General features: G+C 40.8%; 1 protein-coding gene across 1 annotated transcript; it reads right to left on the bottom strand.

The window, feature by feature from the left end:
• Positions 1-619: 619 nt before the first annotated feature.
• LOC137283920 (uncharacterized) lies at positions 620-12,393 on the bottom strand. The gene is made up of 8 exons (XM_067815595.1): positions 12,309-12,393; positions 11,358-11,518; positions 6,533-6,701; positions 5,021-5,116; positions 3,415-3,666; positions 2,247-2,385; positions 1,123-1,216; positions 620-748 (listed from the first exon to the last, which is right to left on the bottom strand). Exons 1-8 carry the CDS (start codon positions 12,391-12,393, stop codon positions 620-622), a joined length of 1,125 nt encoding a protein of 374 aa, XP_067671696.1.
• Between the last annotated feature and the right edge of the window lie 5,599 nt (positions 12,394-17,992).

Here is a 17,992-nt window from a genome sequence, read left to right as displayed (position 1 = left end):
GGAGAGAACATCCTGACAAGAAAACAGACAAGAAAAATATTTTCAACTAGCACAACTTATGTATCAATTGCTTTCGTACAAGGAAACATTGACACCAAATCATTAGCTCTTTTATGAACATTGAGGATGACTAATTATATTATTGATATATATGATGAAAAAGCTGATATACAAATAATGTATTTCACTATGTAGACTTTTTATCGTTCGACAGGAGTGACAAATGCATACTTTTACAAACTGTCTGAGGCATAGTTTCGTTCCGGTCAAACATAGGCATCATTTACACCCTTATTTACTCAGAGATCAAGTGATTTTGAAGCTCCCTGAAGATCTGGGTTCGAATTGCTCTTAAGTAACTCATGCTTGTCGTAAGCGGCGACTAACGGCATCGGGTGGTTGACACATGTCATCGTATCTCAACTGCGTGGTCGATGCTCATGCTGTTAATCACTGGATCGTCTGGTCCAAACGCGATTATTTAAAGATCGCCGCCATATAGCAGGTATATTGCTGAGTGCGGCATTAAACAACAATATCCAGGAAACAATATTATAGATAAAATCTGACACAAGTTTATCACGAGCTGGGAATCGAGAACGCCATTACTTGACCTTACCTATTTGTTGACATGGTTGTAGGTGGATGTCAGCGACAGGGTAGCGCTCTGGGGACCATCAGTATCATCAACCCAGGCATGGTAGTTGAACGTATATACCTGTCCTGAATACACTTCGTCAATAGTCACCTGTGGAAGAACAAACAGTGTATTCGTAAGAGACATTTATCGCTTCATTGGTGGTATTTAGAAGCTGGCATGGTGAAAAGGTGCCAATGACAAATGTATTCTGGCATAATTTGGGTGTAATAAATTTGTCACATGTAAAACCTGTCATGGTTTAGGGGAATGGACATTCACACTGATTCGTCCGTCTTTCATGCTGAAGACTCCGCTTTCGATTGCTTCCATTCGATTGGGGACAATGAAGCTCATTTCTCAGCTCCCCCCGTCATATTGCTGGAATATTGCTAAAAGCGGCGTAAAACCTCACTAGCTCACTCACTCACATTTGTCTCAACCCATTGCAAGTATATTTATCAGTCATACTAACAGAAGGCTACCTTCTCTATGTTCCAGCCATCGGTGCCGTGCAGCTCCATGTATACGCTGTTTATTGCGCCAAGTGATACGGAGTGGAAGAATACCTCGTTCACTCTGAAATCAAATGTACATTCCATGTAAGTATGAGATTGTACTATGTGTTGGGTGACTCTGGGTTTACTCCAGTTTTACAATATTCCAGGGATATCACGGTAAGGGACACCAGAAATGGCTTTGCATTTGTTGATGAGTTGATTGTAGGGAAACAACCCGTTGGGCTACATAGCTGCAAGATAATTTGATGATCTACAATACGATGTCAATGCAGCATTTCACGTTTCTTTATCATACTCTATATTTACTGTATTTACAATGTGGATGTACTTATCACTGACTGCATTTAGACTGTAGATGTATTTATCACCCACTGTGTATAGACTGTGGACGTATATATCACTAACTGTAATATTTAAACTGTGGATGTATTTATCACTGACTGTATTTAGACTCATTAATTGTGTGTTTGGTCACCCACTGCATTCAGACCGAGTATGTCGTTTGCTGCCACTGGTCTAATGCGTATCCGTGACAGAAACGTTCCGTGTCTGTGACTTGAACCACGTTTTTTCAGGTCAGCAGTTGACCTTGTATATGAAGAATCAGAAAAGATACGCTCACCATTTCGCAAAGAGCCTCCGTCATCACTATTTGATTCGTGAAGAAAAGAGTATGGTTGGTTGTTGCTGAAGGCCGCAATCAGCAATGTTCCAGCTACATGGCGGCAGTCTGTAAATTTTCCGGTAATCAATAGCATGAGCATCGATCTATGCAACTGAGATACCATGACATATGTCAGCGAGCCAGACCACTCGACCTCTTCCGACATGCATTGGTTGCTGGGGCCAATTTTAACCCTACTCTTCACAGGTACACTGCTTATGTTATTACTCGGAATCTACATAACGGATACACAATCACAACTTGAAACAGTACCAGAGAGTGTTTCTGTCGTCTGTCTTTCAGAAAGACCGGCTAATTACTTTACACCAGGCTTTTCTTTACATTTTTCCATTTTTTTCCATTTTTTTCATTTTTCCGACTTTACGTATCTTTACGTGACCATAGAACTAATAAATATACATACTGTCCAGCCTCACGTTTCTGGTCGTTTATGTTTTCGATACTGTACGTTTCTGAAGATCCGTCAATTCTCAAGGAAACCTTGTCATCTGACGCCGCCTGGTTCACTGTACTGATAAAGGCCGCCACCTTGTACAAAACACCTGGAAGTGCATGAAACGACACGCACGTCTGTCTATGCTGATAAGAGGTGTGAAAGGTTAACCATGCTTGTAAACCAAGTTTGTATAAAATCTCGATTTAAACATAAAAATATACGTCAGGCACTTTCAGTCGGCATAACAAGTGACGTTCACGCTAAAAAAATATTTTAGGAATTAACACCCTCCCTAATTAATCTAAATAAACAAAATATTGTTGAATTACCGACTCGTTGTGCAAATTTCATATTTGGTTTATTATGTTTAATACTTATCAAATACTTTATTATCCGGACGGGGCGGTGGGGTAGCCAGGTGGCTAACGCATTCGCTCGTCACGCTGAAGTCCAGGGTTTGATTCCTCACATGGTTACAATTGTGTGAAGTACATTTCTGGTGCCTCCCTCCGTGATATTGCTGGACTGTTGCTAAAAGTGGCGTAGAATCATAGTCACTCAGTGATTTTTGGCCAGACACTGTAATCTGGACTAAATCCGGACAGTGAAGCTAATCCTTCTCCTTAAATGCTTGTGCATGTTTAAAAACAGTAATCGCACAGGTGTGGCATGATGCAGTGCCCTCATCACGGACCTAGTGACCGTGATGAAGATCTCACGGGGATCTGTGAGAGTGAGTATGGTCTTACAGCGGTTTTAGCACTATTCCAGCAATATCAATGCTAAGGTCACCAGAAATGGACATTACACATTTTACCCACGGGGAGAATCGAGCCCTAGTTTTCAGCGTGACGAGCGGACTCTTTAACCATTTAGACCATTACACCTAGGTTTTTTCCCCTGTTTGTTTTCGGAAGTGAGCGAGGTGACCTTTCTTCGGGAACCAGCGGTTTTGTGTGATTTGCCCACTTGTTAAAGTGAGTAGATGCATATATTTCCTATAATTTTGAACACCGACATGTTGCGTTTTTCATTTTTTTAAAAATTCATGACTCTTCATGAGTTAACTTCAGCAACAGGATCGTGACGTCATTGTAATGGTTTAAAGGGAAGGAAGAAAACCACGAAAGCTCACGGTTTACGAATGCAGTCAACCTGGCTGTTGATTCAGTAAGGTCTCCGATAGTGTTTTCGGTGTCTTCACACTTAATGGAAATATCGTGAACCATTTTCTCCAGTCTTCGGACTTTGTCTGAAGAATCTTCCGATTTGGCTGCATTTGCATTAGCCAGGGACAACATCGATTCCTTCAGTTCTGCGATCTGGTCTTCAAGACGTGCCATTGCTTTCTCATGTTCACCGTTTTCTGGCGCTGCATGTTCTATTTCTGCAATTTGGAAACCAAAATAGAACGGTGTCATTAGTTAATGCATACCTTGCACGTGACTTCATATCCGCTGATGGACCCACCATACACTTACGCTTGCATTTGGTCTCGCACTCGAACGTACCTCTGTTTCCTGATTGGTTAATGATAGAATGGGCGGGGCTTTTGTCAAATCATCACGGTAATTGATATCACTGATTTCGTATTGTTGTCAGTACTGTACTTCTTTTGAGGATTAAGACTAATATTTTAAATGGTTCCACGAAAAGAAAAAAAGAAATACTATATTTATGTCAATAATTATTTAACCGGTAACAAATACATAATGTACAGGATAGAGGACAGCAATCATTTATCTTCATGGATATTGACCTCAAGCATCCAGCAGTTCCCAGCTTTTTTCCTGTTATATTGTTTGGTTCTGTGTTTGTTGTTAAAGGCCGCACACAGCAATGTTCCACCTAATCAAACGAGTCTGGACCAGACAACCCAGTGATCAGCATCGAGTATCGATCTCAGCAGTTGCTAGCATTTGTTTATCTCGATATCAGGAGAACTTTCAGTCTTATCTTTTCGGTACACGAGGCCTGGGTTTCTAACTTGACCTGGTTATGGTTTATGATTGATTATCGATCGAAAGCGTTTAACAGTTAATTGACCCATCACCCCATAATTGAACCTGTGAAGATCTTAGGTAGAATAGGTCTTCAGCAACCAATGCTTGCCATAAAAGCTGACCATGAATGTCATAAGAGGCGACTAAGGGGATCGGGTGGTCAGGCTCACTGGTTTGGTTGATACAATGCCATCAGTTCCCAATTGCGCAGACCGACGCTCATGGTGTTGACCACTGGATTGTCTGGTCCAGACATGATTATTTAGAGACTGCCACCATATAGCTGGAATATTGCTGAGTGTGGCGTCAAACCAAACTCACTCACTCACTCTCATCACCATTATTGTCCCAGAGCGTCAGGGTTCGGCATCATGCTTACCTAGATGAGGAGAGGTGAAATGGGAATATTTCGACGTGTATGTGTGGCTGCTTGAGGTTGTACTAGCTTCGAGTTAAGCTGGTTTTATAGTGCCTTCACGCCGAGATACTTTGCCTCAGTGATCGTGAATATCCCACTCAAACACATTATACTGACTCGGAGTAGACATATCCCTGTACCCATAAATCCCGACGCCTTGGCACGGGCCAAGTACCATATTTTAACGTCTTTTGGTTTGACACGGCCGGGGATCGAACCCGCCACCTTCCATTTTCACCACTACAGCACGGAGGCGGCCAAGCTTCTACAGACGTTTCAAAGGAGGGTTATATGGTTTATAAACTAAGGAAATGACTCACCTTGCTTACAGGTGCAGCTGGTTTTTGTTGTGTCAAGCCTTCCTGATAGGTCATCAACTCGGGAAGATACATTCTTTAACTCCGTGTTCAACTCATCTAGTTTAGAATAAAAAAAAACCCAAAGGACGTGAATAAGCTTTTTGAACTGGCAGGTGAAATTTAAGTAACCATATCAGCTGTGTGAGTGTCCCCCTCTAGTACGGTCAACCAACATAATTCTCTTGTAAAAAAAATTCCAGTTCGTGACTGAGGACAACTTGTTCACGAAGAAGGTTGGCTAAATAAATCTTCAAACATTTGCAACAGAGGTGCAACTGAGTAAAACATTTTACAGAACAAATTTTCCCTCACGGCCTTGAAACATGTTTTTCAGGTAAACAATTTTTTCTTCATGCGACTGCAGTAATTGCCTAGTTGTCCTCATTCCGCGTTTTTATTCATTTGTTTTTGTTTTTGTTTTTTTTGTGTGTGTGTGTAAGTGTGTGTGTGTGCGTGCGTGTGTGTGCGTGTGCGTGTGTGTGTGTGCGTGTGTGTGCGTTAAGGTGAGAAACGTTGAGCAAGGGCATTAAGTGTGGAAAGATTATTGTAATCTGACCAGTATCGTCAGCGTGCAAAAATACCTTTCTTCAGCTTGCGTGAGTGAGTGCTTTTGGTTTTACGCTACTTTTAACAATATCTCTGCAATACCACGGCACGGGACACCAGGAATATGCTTCAAATATTCCACTCACGTGGGGAATCGTAACGGGTTCTTCGGCGTGACGAGCGATCGCTTTAAACCCTTGGATATTCCACCGCCCCGACCCATTATTTTTGAAGAAAGGACAGAGAAATACGAATCTTAAGAGGACGTTGGAAAACGTATGTATTTTACGTCATTGCAATATAAAAACGGAAACTGTTTTATTTCGGCACGAATCCTTCGTAATGAAAAACTCAGAAGGCCAATTTGAAGATTTCAGCGTGGATCTGTTGGCCGTCATTGCTCAGGAAGTGAACTTTACTTTATGAAATAATCAAAGTAAGGCACATGGAATACGGCGGTTGTTATGAACGGCATGGTCCAGGAACTTAAACAGCTTAAACGTTTTGTTTTTTTTGTGTTTTTTATTTTTTTTTTGAGAAAACGTGTTCTCACTGATATGCGGAAACTTGAATTGACACACTCCATTCATACATTCATACATCCACATCAAGTCGTAATTAACAACAAAGATACATCGAGTAGTAATTGACAACAAAGATACATCGAGTAGTAATTGACACACAACAAAGATACATCGAGTAGTAATTGACAACAAAGATACATCGAGTAGTAATTGACAACAAAGATACATCGAGTAGTAATTGAAAACAGATACAATCTTAATACACAATAGTCTCCTCATAAATGTAATCATAAAGCTAATAGCCTTGTCTGTAAAAGGGTATTAAGATCCTTTTAAAAAAGAAAAGAAGAAATATCTTCAAGGGTCCCTATATTCAAACTAACCGCAAACAAAGACAACGTACCTTGTTTTGACTCCAGTTTCTGAGTCGACTCTTCCAGTTTTGTCACATACCCGGGTTTACTACTTGAAATAGAATTTATTTTGAACATAGTCTTTGGTATTGCCATGAGACAACACACAGACCAAATATTGACGAACATCAAAAGCAGAGGGAAAACCATCATATTCAGCTCGTCAGTGGAAATGAATTTCACTCTCTGTTTCTATCTACGATGCTGACCCGCGCTCGGTTCTCTGGGCTTCCATCAGTGGAGTTGAGCCTAAAGCATATATATCGGAATAAATGACATATACAGTAGATATATACGGTCATTATACACGCAAGTGATAATATGTGTAGTGGTTTCAAAGAGACCATAACCTTTATTGTCGTTCAACCCAGACGAGGACAAATATCTTAATATTAGGATTTTCATAGCAATGCTTTGACAAATGTATGGGTAATGCCAGCTTTTCCATGACAAGTATCTACAAATGAGTCTTCCATACGCTTCCCAAGCCGTATATCGTGCAATTTAGCAATATAAAGACATTCATTACATGGCATATGAACTGATCTGGGACTTTATATTACAAGTATGTGTGTGTGTGTGTGTGTGTCAACTGTTAGGTAAAGTCATCAGCACTACCTGACGTGCCTGCGAAGATTTGTGACAAGAAAGGATAGAGGATCAAAGAATGGAAATTCCAAAGCATAGCCAGTTGCCATGTACCAAATTATGATAATAATAATCAGACAATGGATACGGTACGACATTGACATCTAAGCATCTGCTGATAGAATGTAGAACTATTTGAAGTGAGAGAACAGGAGTTACCTCAATCTGTACTTTCAAAACATGAATACAAATACTAGTATTCGATTCCGTTTGATCTTTGGTACAAGAGTGAAATGGTTCAGCTGAAACTCAGCTGTCTGTATAGCATTGCCTAACATTTGCTGATTGTTTGGTCGACCAGCGTTCCCCCATGAATACATGTTTACTTGTTTGTTTGTTTGCTGTTTACTGCCAACCTAAGGAAGAATTCAGTATGAAATCAGTGGTTGCTATAGTGACCAACGATTCACGAAGTACTCTCTGCTGTAAAATAACACTGAAACAGAAGTGTTCTTTATTCACTCAGGCTGCAAACTGCAGCTTAAGTGGCACATAAACAATATTTACAATTATACTACTGTTACGAGAGTGTGTATTCTGAAAATTGTATTATTGATTAAGTAATAATTATTATGATATGGGTCGCATTTCGTATCATAAATGTTCAGTACCTCTCGTATTTGGGCTGCAGGCTTTAAGGAAGTGCTCTAGAGTTGCTTCCCTTGATTAATTGTTTACTTCCGGGAGACTACTAGAGAATTCTACGTTAATGGCGATGTTTGTATTTGCTCGAATGTTCACGAACCAGTGACTGTGTATATAAAGTCTGGTTGTCGTGTTGACGCCACCTGACACACACAGCTTAACTGGAGTACATAAAAGTGCCTGCCTCCGTCAACGCTTGACCTGCATAGTCGCTGCATGGACTCTCGCTGTGTTACATTAAGTAAAACTGTTTCTCACTCTCACACCAAATGCAAGACTTTGTTGAGTTGACATTATATTTGTGACCCATTAATTTAGATTTAACTGAGTTGTATTGTACATCAAACCTCTACTGTGTACCTTTGTATCTTGCTGTTGTTTCCTCAATACACATATTATTGAGAATTTCAGATTCCTCAGTGTTATATTTTGCTGGTTCTGAAGGATTTCTTATACCCTTTGTCGCGGCAATTTTTAACCGTAACACTAACAAACAGTATGATAGAAGCAATGCAAATGGCCCAGATTACATATGAGGTAACGAGGTTATTTAAAAAATAAAGCCATAATGGCCGGTCTAATATAATACTACTTGTAAATATATCGTATTATTTCTAATGCTAATTTGGGACGGATAATTTGAAACAAATAATGAAATTCGTTACCAATATCATTGAAGTTATTGTCTCGATTGCAAGACAATGATTGGACGTTCGGAATTTTATTCTAATACGGAAAATTTAGGCACTGTCAAATACTCAGTCAAACCTACCACAGAGCCTGATTTACACTGATATCTCTGATATCTCTGTTTCTTGGAGGGATATGTCCTAACCCTTCTTGGGAATACCTCTGCCGTCACTATTGAAACCTTCGACTATGCTTGTCGTAAGAGGCAACTAACGGGATCGGGTGGTCGGGCTCGCTGACTTGATTGACACATGTCATCGGTTCCCAATTGCGCAGATCGATGCTCGTGTTGTTGGTCACTGGATTGTCAGGTCCAGACATGATTATTTACAGACCGCCTCCTGGAATATTGCTGAGTGCTAAACTCACTCTCGCCCCCAGCCTATTGAAACCTGATGATTTTAGTTACCTGTTTCATTTGAGACTGATGAATTGGTCACTAACACAAAATTTAATAATTGCAACAAACCTGGTCAGTCACATGAAATCTACAGACCAACTACGATGATTTGTTTAATAATTTTGGACACCAGAGCATACTATCAATATTTAGTTGTCACTTTTCGCTCTTTCTGGTAGAACACCCAGGGGTGCGAGTTGTAAATGTGAAATTGAAATTTCACTATACACACTTGTTGATTACCAGTTCTACCATCAAGTGGTCCCCGCTCGTAAAAAGTGCGAATAGTGGCACCTAAGTTTGTCTTTAAAATGAAGCAACCTCAACATTTCATTAACGTGCTACTTACGACTTTCAATGGGCGTTTAATTCCTAAGTACCTAAACGTAGGTCTCACCTTAACAACTCAGTTGACGCGTTGGTTCAATTCCCCACATATGCACAATGTGGGAGGCCAGTTTCTGGTGTTCCACGGCATGATATTGCTAAATAGCGGGGTAAAACCCAACTCACTCACTCACTCACTCACTCACTCACTCACTCACTAACTGTATCAAGGCTTATGGGTGAAGAATTATACGTGATGGAATATTTAGGTTTCGTCCCTACCTGTACCTGATTTTCAAGTTATCGTCACAAATCTGTTGGACTCTAGACATGAAAAGAGTAGTAAATACTTCACAGGAAGGTCAATCAGTAGACATATCTCCTGTGTTAGTTTGAATACTTTTGAATTTGAATGTTTAATAAATTATATTTCTATTCAATAAATTAAAAAAAATCACCGTTTCCAAAGAGTAACCAAAAGTATCTATGATTCGTCATTGCCGGGATTCAGGAAAGTACCTTTTTTGATGTATTCAAGGCCAATACCTGCGGTACGAGAAGACTTAAAAGTTTGCTAGTCACAAGCCGGGGACATGTACCTCAACCTTCTGGTTATGTAGGGGCGGTGGGGTAGTCTTGTGGTTAACGCTTTCTCTTATCAGCCCGATTCCCCATATAGGTGCAATGTGTGAAGCCCATTTCTGATGTCCGTAATATTTCTAAAAGCGAAGTAATCTATTTTCTGTTGAAGCATTTTTGTCGAAAAACCTTTGGCTTAACTGTCTAAATTTCTAAAAGTCAAATCCATTATGTTACATTTGGAATTCTTCAGACTTTCAAGCTCGGGATCAAACCAGGATGCGGTTTTGTTTTGATTCAGGTGGTAAAGGTGTTTTTGTTTATTGCTGAATATTCTAGCAATATAGCGGCATTCTTGAAATAATGCCTGGATTAGACAACCCACGGGTCGACACCGTCAGCATTGATCTAAACACCTGACCACCAGATCCCATGAGGCACCTGTTGCGGGACGATGAAAGTCAGTTCCAACACGGGTCTTCCTCTTGTTCTCTAACACGAGTGGATCACCCACTTTGTGTATCGAGGATTGCGTGATTTCAAGTCTATGGTCCACTGCTCTATACGTGTCGTGAGCAAGTGAGTGAGAGAGTTACATTTTACGCCGCTTTTAGCAATATTCCAGCAGTGGTAGCATTTCTGATTCATGTGCATACTGAATGGGTGAATTTAGTTTTACGACGTTAGCAATATTCCAGCATTATTACGGACGCCAGATAAGGGCTTCACACAGTGTGCCCATGTGGGGAACCGAACCCGCGTCTTCGGCATGACGAGCTAACGCTTTAACCACGAGGCTACCTCGCCGCCCAGTTAAGCAAGTCAATGCGCACATCATGTCTTGTGCCCATGTCTTATCTTGTTGAGATTTCTTTCTCTAATGTCTGTGTGGTTGAGGCTACCGAAAAGCCGCATCTCCGTCGTTCTCAGATTCGGTAATTTGGTAACTTAAGCATATAGATAACAAAATTACCATCATGCTGTATCCTTAAATTGTTGGTGTGGCGGACAATCACAAGATCATTGTCTATCGATTAATGTTAACAACGAGTTACTCTGACGGGTTGGTTCATGTACATCTCAACAATATGACTGCTGCATAAACAAGATTATTCGCCTAAAGACATCGTGATGTTGATATATTAAGTGACCATATTTAGTTTCCATATGTATAAGAAGAATGTTCTACGATGTTTTCAGTCCAAGGTGAAAGCGACTGAAAGGAATTAAAGTAGTATTGATTTGTGGATCCATGTTGCAGAAGTTGCCTTGACAACGGATATGGAATCAGTCAATAACATGGATTTACGACTTTTCAGTACCAGTCCGAAAAGAATTATCAGAATTATACACTGGGAGACCTACGGTTTGCTGAAGTCAGATAAGACTTTGCTTTGGAAACGAGGACAGCATCGGGTATAGTGTCCGCCAGACTCCAGAGAATCATTTCCAGAAATGGTCTCCAGGCGTTGTTTAGGAGGCTGCTTCGGAATTCTAAGAGCATGTTATGTTGTTCTATTGTTCACCTGCGTGAGATGTTCTTGCGTTGACCTCGAGTTTCTGTTGATTCCAAACTCCTTCATGCCGATGAGTGTTTTTCGCGTTCTGCAACCGTCCACCTTGTACCAGTGTGGATCAGAATGTATGATGAACCAAAATTGTTTGTCAATCAGTTTCGTGAAGAAAACTAAAGTTTGTTACCTTAACAGTGATGATAGTAACAGTGGCACCATAGTTCATGAAAATGACTTCGGGTACAGTGATATCAAGTACTGGCCCAAGGTAAGGACATGCTATTTATCGGATACTTTCATTGGATTTAATTGCATAACAAAGTCTGGACTGAAATTAATAGGCTGCTCATGGATTACGATAGCATTATCGAAATATGAAATATACTGTTGAAAAAGTACGGGATATTCTATAAAATGTGTCAAAGTTGTTGGTATTTCATATATTTGATGGTATGAAGAGTGTAACAGAGACAACTGAGATTTGTTGAGTCGTTGAAGGTCAGATGGCCAATAAAAGATTTTGTTTGCTGATTGCCCAAGCGCCCTAGTGCTTAGTACATCATTTAAGATGAAACGTTCAAGGAGACATACTCCCAGTCAAACGTCCGATGTCCAACGGTTTCACAGATAAGTTCGATTGAGTGTGGACTGAGTGCTGACGATTCTAAGATGGATGCTCCTCCTGGTAGAGGTACTCACCTAAAATAGGGCCATGTTTGCCCTTGCGTTTTCATCATGAGACGCACTTACTGGAGTACAAATGCCTCCAGGTGTGCCTCCAGGATGTCAAGTCCCTTAAAGGTATAAATGTTCAGCCCGGGGTTCGAAATTAAGGTCGGCCCCGAAGCCGAATGAAACCCCCCAGACCAACAGCTTTTGCTTTCTGTGGGTCTTTAAGACCGACTTTTTTTTTCATCTTCAATCACTGAGAGTATCATTTCCATATTAAATTATAGGGCTTACACATTGTGATCAGGACCTGCAACTTTTCATGGTTCTGGGTCCTCATGGCTTGTAGTTTTTCATGGACAAACACCGGTTCTGCCATTATGTTGAGCCATCCTGAGAACTTTCGTTCTGTATAACGCTAGCTGGCGGCATAAAAAATGCTCATTCTAAGACTCACTATGTTGCCTTGGTCGGTAAATAATCAAGCCTGGACCAGACAATTCAGTGATCTACAGCAAAGGCATCGATATACGCAACTGGGAACCGATGACACGTATCAGCCAAGTCAGCCAGCCTGACAACCCGATCCCGTTAGTCGCCTCTTAAGACAAGCATGGGCTACTGATGATCAGTTCTGGCCAGATGTATATTTCCAGAGCATATGTTCCACCCTGAATATTCATTAATAATCATTTGACTATGTGTTGTTCTTCAGTATTTAGCAGGACCATGCGAGGACATGTACTGTATGCCTGGTTCCAGATGCACTGTTGACCGACTTAAGAGACCCTACTGTGTTGCAGGTGGGTACTGGCACATAAATTTGATAAAGACAAACTAATTAAATAGACTTCCATCAGTTCCCACAAGAAAATGGTTAGAGTATACAGAAGAAAAGCGTTTATCTACAAAGATAAACAAGCCGCCTAAATGAGATTTTTATAGAAAATATCAACATGAAATGTGGATTATGCAATGATTTTACAGAGACTGTCCAACACTTTGTAAGTTAATGCTCTTCTTTGGCAGGAACTAGCTTAATGTCGCTCTAGGTTTAGTCTTAGAACTAGATTAGTGAGTTCTCTAGGTTTAATGCGTTCTCTAGGTTTAATCTTAGTAACAAGTTTGATGACTTCCCTAGGTTTAGTCTTCGTAACTAACCTTGCAGTCTGTGAAGATGTTCGTAAGCCCGACATCAATAACGTGCAGATGTGAGGCACTAGTATGGACTCAAAGCGTTGCATGTGTTAGAGGTGCGGAAGAATTTTTCAGCTTTTCAGACCTACCTATCAAATTACATCGAATTCTGTTGAACCACGGTATATATTTTTCGAAACGCCAAAAAACTTAACACTTGAAAAGTCTTGAGAATGCAGACTTGCAAATATATTGTTTTATAGGAGTGGAGCATTGTGGCAGTCCCCCGAGTCCCGAAAACGGCACTGTGAGCTACCAGTTCCAGTCTTTGGGGGCTATCGCCAGTTACAGCTGTGACGACGACTACATCTACTGCGGAGACCGCACAGACATCCGCTGTCAACAAGACGGCACGTGGGAGCAAGCCAGTACATGTGAAAAGTACATCTGGAACCTATGGGTAATTGCATACCCATTCCTGATTTAAACAAACCAAAACCTTTCCATAAGGAATCTCAGCTAAAAGCAGGGAGACGGATAGCCTAGAGGCTCAGGCCAGCTTTGTTTAGTGATGATACTAGATGGTGAACGTGGCGGTACGAATAGATTTTTAAAAATCCCCGATTGTCTTCACTATGCCATGCATTTGAAAACACAAGTCATGATGCTCGAAGGACGGTGGGGTAGCCTACTGGTGAAAGTATTCGCGCGTCACGTGGAAGACCCATGTTCGATTCCACACATGAATATGTGTGAAGCACGTTTCTTGAGTCCCCTGCCGTAGTAAAAATTTAGAAATTGCTAAAGGCGGTGTAAAACTTAACTAACTCACTCACTCTCATAAGGCCTAGTTATTTTTTGTTAGATAATCAACGTTTCCCTGTTTTTCATCAAAATGAATTCTAAATATTATCTAAAGAATGGAATGGATGTTTTCATCGAATGAATTATTTTCAATAATTAATGTTTTATATATGTGGAAAGGAGTTAAATACGTGACACAGATACTACCCCAAAACGTTATTTTCTTACTCAAGTACTCCAGATAGTGGGTGTGAATTTAGTTGTACGCCACACTCAGCAAAATTCCAGCTATATGTCAGTACATAATCGAGTCTGGACGAGACACCTGATCCCGTTAATCACCTCTCACGACAAACATGGATTACTGAAAACCAATATTCTACCCGGACCATCACGGGTATACGCCAGGCGGAAGCTTTTGTACCGAGATAATTCAATTAATAGTCCGTCATCATTTTTCTTGATGAGATATTTAATATTTATGAACGATTGGTTTACCATGTATTACCATCAATGCCATCATATCAGGAAAGTTGAAGATTTACATTAGAAGCTCCAGGATGAATTGCATATACACAATTTCATCATACAATATTGAACATTCCTACCAACAATTCGCTATACTTTCTTTCCAGATTCCTGCATTCGACGTGCCGTGCGAGTCCTTCGATAACTTTTCGTTATCTCTGAATGCAACTTTTACCAAGGAAACAAGGCAAGTGTTTTGCTTAAATATGGAATCAAGATGCCGGGTTACAACACTGTTGTAATCGTGACGTGTTACGTGTGTGTTCCATCTAACCACTATCTCAACTTTTAGGAATACACCCATGACATCTGCCCAGTATCGATTACACATGCCTTTGGATATTCTACCACAACGCTCTCGTGATCTGTAGTCTTGTATTAGGGCTTTTTTTTGACAGTCATGATAGCACCCTTTGATTTGACGATTCTCTCTCTCTCTCTCTCTCTCTCTCTCTCTCACACACACACACACACACACAGACACACACACAGACACACACACACGTACGTTCCTTTTGGATCATCGTATGTGAGGGTTCTTTTGATGAAACGAAAACAGTTCACTGCTGGATCATTTTGTAATGATATGTGCCAATCTTTCAGATTCCATCTGAATATACTTCGTGAATCCAATCTTGTACTGCACGTGTCTACCCGGTTCGACGCCGTAGAAGGCCGTCTCATGGTTTTCAATACGCGAGTCAATGGCACTTGGGGCAACAAATATGATTTGGACTACATGCCACTTAGTGTAGGAATCCCTTTTACTATGGACGTGGTATATAACGGATCGGTTTACGAGGCGAGTTTACAAGCAGATCATGTGTTTTGTAAAACGTTAAATCATCTAGTATGAATGGGCTCTAATACAAGTGCGGTTGAAGTGAAGTGAGCGAGTGAACCTGGTTTTAACAATATTCCAGCAAATCACGTCTGGAGCCGGCAGAAATGGGCATCAGACACCGTACACATGTGGGGAATCAAACCCAGGTCATCAGCGTGACGAACGAAAGCTTTAAACATTAGGCTACTCCCTCTTCCCCGGTTAAAGTGGAGATTGTTTTGTTACATTTTTTTATGCGGGGCATTGTAAATTAAACGAAATTAAACATCTTACCTGTGACATGATTGCAGCTATTATTTATCAATGTATGTCGTACCAAACAAATATGAAAGCTCGAATGAAATAGTGAATTTGAAGCAAAATTATATCCGATGGAATCCCGTACATGAATTTGTACCGTTGCTATTTGATACAACGATGGTGAGGTAGCCCAGCGGTTAAAGCGTTCGCTCGTCACGCCGAAGACCCTGGTTCGATTTCCATTTCTGGTGTCGCCATGATGTTGGATATTGCTCTTGATACATGTTTTACACTCATCCACTCAATGTCTGCGGACAATATGATCTCGATGGTGCCATAAATACTGAATACCACTTTTTGTTCTTCCTGTTTCAGATCTACTTGGATGGGAGTCATGTTACAACATTTGACCGAACTATACAGAACATGCACCCAACTTATGCCCGCATGTTTGGTGACATCTTACTCCACCAAGTCGAGATAAAACCAATGATCATTTGACATTGTTATTAGAGGTTTACATCACATGCGCGTGGGTGAGTGAGTTTAGTTTTACGCCGCACACAGCAATATTCCAGCTATATGGCAGCGGTCTGTAAATAATCGAGTCTGGACCAGACAATCCAGTGATCAACAACATGAGCATCGATCTGCGCAATTGGGAACCGATGACATGTGTCAACCAAGTCAGCGAGCCTGACCACCCGATCCCGTTAGTCGCCTCTTACGTCGTCTCATAGTCGCCTTTTATGACAAGCATGGGTTGCTGAAGGTCTATTCTACCCCGGAACCTTCACGGTTCTTGCATCACATGTACATGGGTGATGCGTTCTGTGCCAAGAGCTGAAGGCAATCCAGACTTGTCCAATCATTCTGACTTAGGTTGGGCTCCTTAATTCGCTATCATGTTCGCTGCTCCTTTGGGAGCTATCTTATGCGTTGTTGCTATATATACTGAACAGCAAAAGAAACGCAAGTTTCGAAAAAAATATAATCTCATAGATGTAAGCTTTCATGTTTATGTATTTTATCTAGAAAATTGACAAAAGGTCTGAGTTGCTTTCCTTTTGCTGTTCAGCATATCTTGCAGTTAGATAACTTATTACCTTACTGGAAATAAATGTCAATTCACTCTGAACATCCGGAGGAGAATTACATTGTTGCCAGTATAATGTATACATCTGATCTTCAGGAATTCATGCTTGTCGTAAAAAGCGACTAAAGGAATCGGGTGGACAGGTTCGCTGACTTGTATCGATGCTCATGGTGTTGATCACTGGATTGTATGGCCCAGACCCGTTTGTTTACAGACCGCAACCATACAGCTGGGCTATTGAAGCTGGAGTGCGGCGTAAAACTTGACTCACTCATTCGACGTCTGTCATCAACGTTATTTGTCTGTGGATATTGTGATTGTAAATTCTCACAATTTGAACATTGCAATTGCTCGTAGTCGTTCATGGCGTTTCACTGTAAATTTACGTTTTGACCACGTTCACGTGCACATCATGTAAACACTTGCACGACATTAGCGTTTGCTCGATTCAGAACACGTTGTGAATGGTATAGTATTTACTTAGTATATACACGATCACGCACATAGGTTCCCCAAAGTGGAATATCCCCTACAATTTTGAAACAGCATTTAAGGAAGACAACGTTTCGGAGTCTATTCTTGTGAGATGTTCTTGCGTTGACCTCGAGTTTCTGTTGATTCCAAACTCCTTCATGCCGATGAGTGTTTTTCGCGTTCTGCAACCGTCCACCTTGTACCAGTGTGGATCAGAATGTATGATGAACCAAAATTGTTTGTCAATCAGTTTCGTGAAGAAAACTAAAGTTTGTTACCTTAACAGTGATGATAGTAACAGTGGCACCATAGTTCATGAAAATGACTTCGGGTACAGTGATATCAAGTACTGGCCCAAGGTAAGGACATGCTATTTATCGGATACTTTCATTGGATTTAATTGCATAACAAAGTCTGGACTGAAATTAATAGGCTGCTCATGGATTACGATAGCATTATCGAAATATGAAATATACTGTTGAAAAAGTACGGGATATTCTATAAAATGTGTCAAAGTTGTTGGTATTTCATATATTTGATGGTATGAAGAGTGTAACAGAGACAACTGAGATTTGTTGAGTCGTTGAAGGTCAGATGGCCAATAAAAGATTTTGTTTGCTGATTGCCCAAGCGCCCTAGTGCTTAGTACATCATTTAAGATGAAACGTTCAAGGAGACATACTCCCAGTCAAACGTCCGATGTCCAACGGTTTCACAGATAAGTTCGATTGAGTGTGGACTGAGTGCTGACGATTCTAAGATGGATGCTCCTCCTGGTAGAGGTACTCACCTAAAATAGGGCCATGTTTGCCCTTGCGTTTTCATCATGAGACGCACTTACTGGAGTACAAGTGC

The sequence above is a fragment of the Haliotis asinina genome, chromosome 5 (genome assembly GCF_037392515.1).
Source record: "Haliotis asinina isolate JCU_RB_2024 chromosome 5, JCU_Hal_asi_v2, whole genome shotgun sequence".
Classification (NCBI taxonomy): domain Eukaryota; kingdom Metazoa; phylum Mollusca; class Gastropoda; order Lepetellida; family Haliotidae; genus Haliotis; species Haliotis asinina.
Note: the sequence above shows the minus strand (reverse complement) of the source record. Positions and strands in the feature narration are given on the sequence as shown.

Bases quoted from the DNA above. Each gene is read 5' to 3' on its own strand.
- LOC137283920 (XM_067815595.1), bottom strand. From the start codon at position 12,393: ATGGCAGAACCGGTGTTTGTCCATGAAAAACTACAAGCCATGAGGACC. The intron at 6,702-11,357 runs GTGAACAATAGA...TCCACTGACGAG, and splicing joins CGCAAGAACATCTCACGCAG to CTGAATATGATGGTTTTCCC. The intron at 749-1,122 runs GTAGCCTTCTGT...GTTCTTCCACAG, and splicing joins ATGGCTGGAACATAGAGAAG to GTGACTATTGACGAAGTGTA.